Source organism: Oncorhynchus kisutch, unplaced genomic scaffold (genome assembly GCF_002021735.2).
Source record: "Oncorhynchus kisutch isolate 150728-3 unplaced genomic scaffold, Okis_V2 scaffold3958, whole genome shotgun sequence".
NCBI lineage: Eukaryota > Metazoa > Chordata > Actinopteri > Salmoniformes > Salmonidae > Oncorhynchus > Oncorhynchus kisutch.
The window spans coordinates 192,587-200,590 of NW_022265903.1; the positions used below are offsets into that span (position 1 = coordinate 192,587).

The 8,004-nt window shown below is 41.6% G+C and overlaps 1 protein-coding gene across 1 annotated transcript; it reads right to left on the reverse strand.

Moving 5' to 3' along the window:
- Positions 1-1,975: 1,975 nt before the first annotated feature.
- LOC116372494 (NLR family CARD domain-containing protein 3-like) lies at positions 1,976-7,403 on the reverse strand. The gene is made up of 6 exons (XM_031821295.1): positions 7,360-7,403; positions 5,191-6,979; positions 4,734-4,907; positions 3,822-3,995; positions 3,123-3,169; positions 1,976-2,730 (listed from the first exon to the last, which is right to left on the reverse strand). The coding sequence occupies exons 1-6, from the start codon at positions 7,394-7,396 to the stop codon at positions 2,198-2,200; spliced, it is 2,754 nt and encodes a 917-aa protein (XP_031677155.1). The 5' UTR covers positions 7,397-7,403; the 3' UTR covers positions 1,976-2,197.
- Positions 7,404-8,004: the final 601 nt, after the last annotated feature.

Sequence of the window (8,004 nt, forward strand, 5' to 3'; positions counted from 1 at the left end):
TTCTAGTTCCGACAATGCAGTAATAACCAACGAGTAATCTAACCTAACGATTTCACAACAATGACCTTATATACACAGGTGTAAAGGGATAAAGAATATGTACATAAACATACATGAATGAGTGATGGTGCAGAATGGCATAGGCAAGATGCAGTAGATGATATAGAGTACAGTATATACGTATACATATGAGATGAGTAATGTAGGGTATGTACACATTATATTAAGTGGCATTGTAAAGTGGCTAGTGATGCATTTTTTTCCATCAATTTCCATCAATTCCCATTATTAAAGTGGCTGGAGTTGAGTCAGTATGTTGGCAGCAGCCACTCAATGTTAGTGGTGGCTGTTAAACAGTCTGATGGCCTTGAGATAGAAGCTGTTTTTCAGTCTCTCGGTCCCTGCTTTGATGCACCTGTACTGACTTCGCCTTCTGGATGATAGCGGGGTGAACAGGCAGTGGCTCGGGTGGTGATGATGCACCTGTACTGACCTCTCCTTCTGGATGATAGTGGGGTGAACAGGCAGTGGCTCGGGTGGATGTTGTCCTTGATGATCTTTATGGCCTTTCTGCGACATCAGCAGTGTATGTGGAGCGTATGTCCATATATAATTGTACTATTTGTTATTCATCATAAAAGACGTACAACAAATGATCACATTGGTATTTTAATGGTGTTATTGTTTAAATTGTTTAAATTTAAGAGTTTAAATGTTTAAACAGAGGATCCATCTAAAACAGTATAAAACAAGATGATAAACAGAGGATCCATCTAAAACAGTATAAAACAAGATGATAAACAGAGGATCCATCTAAAACAGTATAAACCAAGATGATAAACAGAGGATCCATCTAAAACAGTATAAAACAAGATGATAAACAGAGGATCCATCTAAAACAGTATAAAACAAGATGATAAACAGAGGATCCATCTAAAACAGTATAAAACAAGTGCAGTATGTTCTGAGAATGTTACTTTAATGTCAACTCATAACGTCACACTATAACTTCATGGGAGTCTTGTGGAAAGACTGCATGTTGTTTTGGGGGGATTGAGTGACGTCTTCATCAACATTTGCAGAATATTCCTGTAATATTTTCACCTCTTGTCAGACGCCAACAGTCTAGTCGACTGCAGACATTCATAAGGAGTTCTAGTAGTTTATTTGCCATTTGCAGGTATTAAAAGTAATACATACATTTAATTCCTTGTTGGATCTTTCTCACATATAGGACAGTACATACCAGAGGAGGCTGGTGAGGGGAGGACGGCTCATAATAATGTCTGGAACAGAGTGAATGAAATGGGACACATGGAAACCACGTGTTTGATACCATTCCACTTATTCCCCTCCAGCCATTACAAGCCTGTCCTCCCCAATTAAGGTCCCACCAACCTCCTGAGGTACAAACACAAACAGTAAAATATATCATAAAAAATGCAAAGTTGTTAAAGATCAGAAAAGGAAACAAAAGGTTCAGTCATGTTCTAATCGTCTGATGAAAACAGTTTAGGTTGATGATTTAACAGGCAGATAGAACTGGGATAAAAGCTGTTCTAGAACCTGTGGTCCAGAAACTGATTTAACAGGCAGATAGAACTTGGATAGAAGCTGTTCTAGAACCTGTGGTCCAGAAACTGATTTAACAGACAGATAGAACTGGGATAGAAGCTGTTCTAGAACCTGTGGTCCAGAAACTGATTTAACAGGCAGATAGAACTGGGATAGAAGCTGTTCTAGAACCTGTGTTCCAGAAACTGATTTAACAGACAGATAGAACTGGGATAGAAGCTGTTCTAGAACCTGGGATCCAGTGTATGTGTGTGTCCAGTGTGAATGTGTGTGTACAGTGTGTGTGTGTCCAGTGTGTGTGTCCAGTTTGTATGTGTGTGTCTGTGTGTTTGTCCAATGTGTGTGTGTGTGTGTGTGTGTGTGTGTGTGTGTGTGTGTGTGTGTGTGTGTGTGTGTGTGTGTGTGTGTGTGTGTGTGTGCAGTGTGTGTTTGGATAGAGGGATAGATAGGTGAATGTGATCAGGTGGGTCAGTGTGTGTGTGTGTGTGTGTTTGTCCAGTTTGTTTGTCAGGTGATTATTAACACTGAGGAGTCATCACCCCAAACCCTAAACCCTGGATAGAGGGGCTCAGTGAATGTGGAGGTGAATGTGATCAGGTGGGTCAGTGTGTGTGTGTGTGTGTCAGGTGATTATTGACACTGAGGAGCCATCACCCCAAACCCTAATCCCTGGATAGAGGGGCTCAGTGAATGTGGAGGTGAATGTGATCAGGTGGGTCAGTGTGTCAGAGGAGGCTCTATAGAAGGACAGAGTGCCGGCTGGCCAGTCCAGATACACTCCTACTCTGTGGGGGCTGGAGGGGCGGACGTCTATGGTAGTCCGATTTTTATTGTGCCAGGCATAGTAACGGTTGTCAGTGCAGACCAGACTCCAGTACTTGCCATTCCATCCAAGACCACAGTCATTACCCCCTTCTCTCCTGCTGATTCCTTTATATGTCACTACTATACCAGCCCCTCTCCCACTCCACTCTACCTCCCAGTAACAGCGCCCAGTCAGACCCTCTCTACACATCACCTGTTCACAGTTCTCAAATCTCTCTGGGTGATCAGGATACGGCTGCTTCTTTCTCCTACATGTCACCTTTCTGTTCTCCTCAGAGAGAGAGAGGAGTCTGTTTACTGTGTTTGGGTCCAGTGTGAGATCACAGACATCTGATGGATGAAACCAGACACAATATTAGAAATCATCATCATTCACATTAGAATGTTAACTCACTTTTCACTAATTAATTTAATGTAGATGTTTCTAGGTATCAAAAGGAGAAGTGAAGGTAACGTGAGACTTGTTGAATGATCAGATGTTATACTGTATGGTAATATAAAACACACTTATTCCGCTTTTATTACACACGCACACACACACACACACACACACACACAAAAAGCAACTCTTTGTAAACGTTGGTGTCTCTGATTTCTGATTCTGTAGAACTACAGCTGATATTTAATATGACCAAGTCAGTAATGATGGTGGTCTTTGACTTTGACTTAACTTGAATTAAGACTTATTCTTAGTCATATTCTTCACAGCAGTCAACACTCACATTTTCTAAGCCCAGGTTTCATTCTGTTCTCTCCACCATGTTCCACACTGTAGCGGTAAGCAGAAGAACAGACAGTCATTGAGGGATACACCTGAACACACACACACACACACACACGGTCAGCAAATAACTAAGAATGGTTGTCTGTGTGTGTGTGTGTCCAGTGTGTGTGTCTCCAGATTGTATGTACAGTGTGTGTCCAGTGTGTGTGTGTGTCCTGTGTGTGTGTGTGTGTATATGTCCAGCGTGCATTCAGTGGGTGTCCAGCATGTGTCAGTGTGTGTGTGTGTGTGTCCAGTATGTGTGTGTGTGTGTCCAGTATGTGTGTGCGTGTGTCCAGTGTGTGTTTGTCCAGTGCGTGTGTGTGTCCAGTGTTTCCAGTGTTTGTGTGTGTGTCACAACAGATCTTGTGTGACACACACTGGGCACAGACACTGGACAGACACACTGGAAACACTGAACATACACACACACACACACACACACACACACACACACACACACACACACACACACACACACACACACACACACACACACACACACACACACACACACACACACACACACACACACACACACACACACACACACAGTCAGTATATAACTTTGTCCAAGTGGTGGTAATAATGTTTTTCTTAACCAGCCTGATAAGTCAAACATGTCTGATATGAACATTGACATAAACCCTCTACATACTTGAGTTTCTCCAGTCTGCAGTGTGGATCCTCCAGTCCAGCAGAGAGCAGTCTGACTCCTGAGTCTCCTGGGTGATTGTAGCTCAGGTCCAGCTCTCTCAGGTGTGAGGGGTTTGACCTCAGAGCTGAGACCAGAGAAGCACAGCCTTCCTCTGTGACTAGACAGCCTGACAGCCTGCAAAGAGTCAAATCATATTAAAATCACACTGATATTCTTTGGTGGTGAAAATAGTGGCAGTATATTTTTTCAACATATTCAGATATATCAGTGTCCTGAATCCTTCCATATCTATTCATAAATGCATGTATCATTATTAGAAATGACAAAAAATCTTAAGTATTGCTTGTAGAGAGAAAAATGTACAAATATTATAGCAGACTGATCAGATCCGTTTAAAGCAGTATCAGTCAGAAGACAGACAGTGAGGTATCAGATTTAGATTGTATTGAGTATACAGTCCACAGCATATCTATTTAGACAGTGAGGAATCAGATTTAGATTGTATTGAGTATACAGTCCACACCATATCTATTTAGACAGTGAGGAATCAGATTTAGATTGTATTGAGTATACAGTCCACACCATATCTATTTAGACAGTGAGGTATCAGATTTAGATTGTATTGAGTATACAGTCCACACCATATCTATTTAGACAGTGAGGTATCAGATTTATATTGTATTGAGTATACAGTCCACACCATATCTATTTAGACAGTGAGGTATCATATTTAGATTGTATTGAGTATACAGTCCACACCATATCTATTTAGACAGTGAGGTATCAGATTTAGATTGTATTGAGTATACAGTCCACACCATATCTATTTAGACAGTGAGGTATCAGATTTAGATTGTATTGAGTATACAGTCCACAATATATATTATACTATCCAACTACAGGAATACTGACCTCAGAGTCTCCAGTTTACAGTGGGGATTCCCCAGTCCAGCAGAGAGCAGCTTCACTCCTGAATCCTTCAGGTCGTTGTTACTCAGGTCCAGCTCTCTCAGGTGTGAGGGGTTTGACTCCAGAGCTGAGACCAGAGAAGCACAGCCTTCCTCTGTGACTCCACAGCCTGACAGCCTGACAAAGAGATCATCATTACTTCACAAACACACTGTTAATTTAACACCAGTAGTGTAGAAGGACAATGGCAGATGCATTTGGTTTATTCTCTCAAACATATAGATTCATCTTCCGTTTCCTAGAATTGTGTGGTCATATTGTTCTACTAATGTGAAAATCAATGAATTTATTGAATATGTTATTCAATATAATATTATTTACATATTATAATACATATTTTTCTCTAAACTGAATATTTCTTCCTGATGATTAGTTCTTATATGTCATTTTATTTACTCACAGAGCAGCTCTGGAGGCTTTGACCACTGGCAGCAGCCTCAGAAGACCTTCCTCTGATCTGGAGTATTTCTTCAGGTCAAACACATCCAGCTCCTGTTCTGAAGTCAGCAACACAAAGACCAGAGCTGACCACTGTGCAGGTGACAGGTTGGGTTTTGAGAGACTTCCTGATCTCAGGAAGCTTTGGATCTCCTCCACTAGAGAATGGTCATTCAGTTCATTCAGACAGTGGAACAGATTGATGCTCCTCTCTGGAGAGGGATTCTCCCCGATCTTCTCCTTGATGTACTTGACTGTTTCTTCTTGGCTCTGTGAGCTGCTTCTTGTCTTTGTCAGTAGACCTCGTAAGTGCTTCTGATTGGACTCCAGTGAGAGGCCCAGAAGGAAGCGGAGGAAAAGGTCCAGGTTTCCCGTCTCACTTTGTAAGGCTTTATCCACAGCACTCTTGTAGAAAGTAACTTTACGCCTTTGTTTGATCCTCACAGAAAAGTTCCTGGATGTTGATTGCAGTTTGTCCATTAGATTCTCATTGTTGTTGAATGAGAGGAACACATATACAGCAGCCAGAAACTCCTGAATGCTCAGATGAACAAAGCAGTACACCTTGTCCTGGTACAGCCCACGTTCCTCTTTAAAGAGCTGTGTGCACAATCCTGAGTACACTGAGGCTTCATTGACATCAATGCCAGCCTTTTTCAGGTCTTCTTCATAGAAAATCAGATTGCCATTCACAAGCTGTTGAAAAGCCAGTTTTCCCAGTGACAGAATGCTCTCTTTATTCCAGTGTGGACCTGTCTCTTCTTTCCCAAGATACTTTTCATTCTTCTGTTTGGTATGAAACACCACAAGGTGTGTGTACATCTCAGTCAGAGTCTTCGGCATCTCTTCTCTCTTATGTTTCAGCATGTGTTCAAGGACTGTTGCAGAAATCCAACAGAAGACTGGAATGTGGCACATGATGTGGAGGCTCCTTGATGTCTTTATGTGTGAGATGATTCTGCTGGCCAGGTCCTCATCCCTGAATCTCTTCCTGAAGTACTCCTCCTTCTGCGGGTCATTGAACCCTCGTACCTCTGTCACCTGGTCAACACACTCAGAGGGGATCTTATTGGCTGCTGCAGGTCGGGTAGTTATCCAGAGGAGAGCAGAGGGAAGCAGATTTCCCTTGATGAGATTTGTCAGCAGAACATCCACTGAGGTTGACTCTCTGACATCCCAACAGATCTTGTTCTTCTGGAAGTCTAGGGGCAGTCGGCACTCATCAAGACCATCAAAGATGAACAGAACTTTGTACTTGTTGTAGATGGAGATTCCTGATTGTTTGGTTTCCATTGAGAAGTGATTGAGAAGTTCAATGAAAGTGTGTTTGTCCTCTTTCATCAAATTCAGCTCCCGAAAAGGGAATGAAAATACAAATTGGACATCCTGATTTGCTTTTCCTTCAGCCCAGTCCAGAATGAACTTCTGCACAGAGACTGTTTTTCCAATGCCAGCGACTCCCTTTGTCAGCACAGTTCTGATAAGTTTGTCTTGTCCAGTTAAGGGTTTGAAGATGTCGTTACATTTGATTGCAGTCTCTGGTCTTGCTTGTTTCCTGGTTGTTGTCTCAATCTGTCTCAGCTCATGTTCATTATTGACCTCTCCTGTTCCACCCTCTGTGATGTAGAGCTCTGTGTAGATCTTATTGAGAAGTGTTGGGTTTCCTTGTTTAGCGATCCCCTCAAATACACATTGAAACTTCTTCTTTAGATTAGATTTGAGTTCACGTTGGCAAATCACAGCGAGCTCATCTGAATGAAGAAATAACACAGAGGATATTAATATTACGTCTGTTTTAATGCCTACAGTATTGAAGGACTGTTATAAAGTTGTACATTATAATAATTTATTCTCTTAACTGACTGTATAAATGTGTAAATGTTTTCATAATGCATTACAGACTGGTGTGACTGATTATATTATTATTGGTATTATTGATGGTATTATTAATGTTGTCTCTCTCTCTAAATGAATCACCACAACACATCCCTGCTGCTACTTGATGAGGTCATTAGGTGTTGTGTTAAGGCTGCTACAATATCATTGAGTTACACAGCTACTTTAGCTGGACTTTACCTACAGCTTTTAAATGTTATAAAACAGCATTCAACATGAGGCAGACAGATCTTACATTTCTCCAGTGTGTCAGCAAGCTCCTTCTGGTTCATTTTCCTCAGGATGTGCAGTGTGATCTTCAGAGCCCCCTCTCTGGCACTGCTCTCCTGCTGCTCATCTTCAGCATCCACCACTTCCTTATCCTGCTTCTGACTCTCAAAGCCTTCTGGGAGTTCTGGACTAAGAATCCTCTTGAACATCTTCAGCTCGTTCTTCACAAATGTCATCATTTTCTCTTCAAGCAACTGAAATAAATCAAGTAAATCAGTTAAGCAAGACATTAACACATGAATGAATGATTGACAGATCAACTTTACTTGAGGTAAACAAAAACAAATGTACATAACAGGACCACATACACTGAATATGGAGGCCAGGTCTGTTTGATGATTTATAGGAGGTTCCATAGACTTGTCACTCTTCATGGACACACAGCTGGGAACAGGGGAGGCTGGTCTCTCCTGCTGGATTGGTCTTCAACACAACAGAGACAAACATTACATCTCTCATCTACTCTGAGCTCAGATGGGGAAACATAAGAGTTTCATTCCAAAAAGCTATATATCCATTTCAGAAATGTTTGTTTATGTTTTCTTGCTAAATGAGGAGATGGCACGTGGGTACCTGCTTCTATAAACCAATGAGGAGATGGCCAGTGGGT

Excerpts from the sequence above, each read along its gene's own strand:
- LOC116372494 (XM_031821295.1), bottom strand. The coding sequence starts at position 7,396 with ATGAACCAGAAGGAGCTTGCTGACACACTGGAGAAAT. Across the intron at positions 3,996-4,733 it reads TGTAAACTGGAGACTCTGAG|GCTGTCAGGCTGTCTAGTCA; the intron begins GTCAGTATTCCT and ends GACTCTTTGCAG. Across the intron at positions 3,170-3,821 it reads TGCAGACTGGAGAAACTCAA|TGTGGAACATGGTGGAGAGA; the intron begins GTATGTAGAGGG and ends TTACCGCTACAG.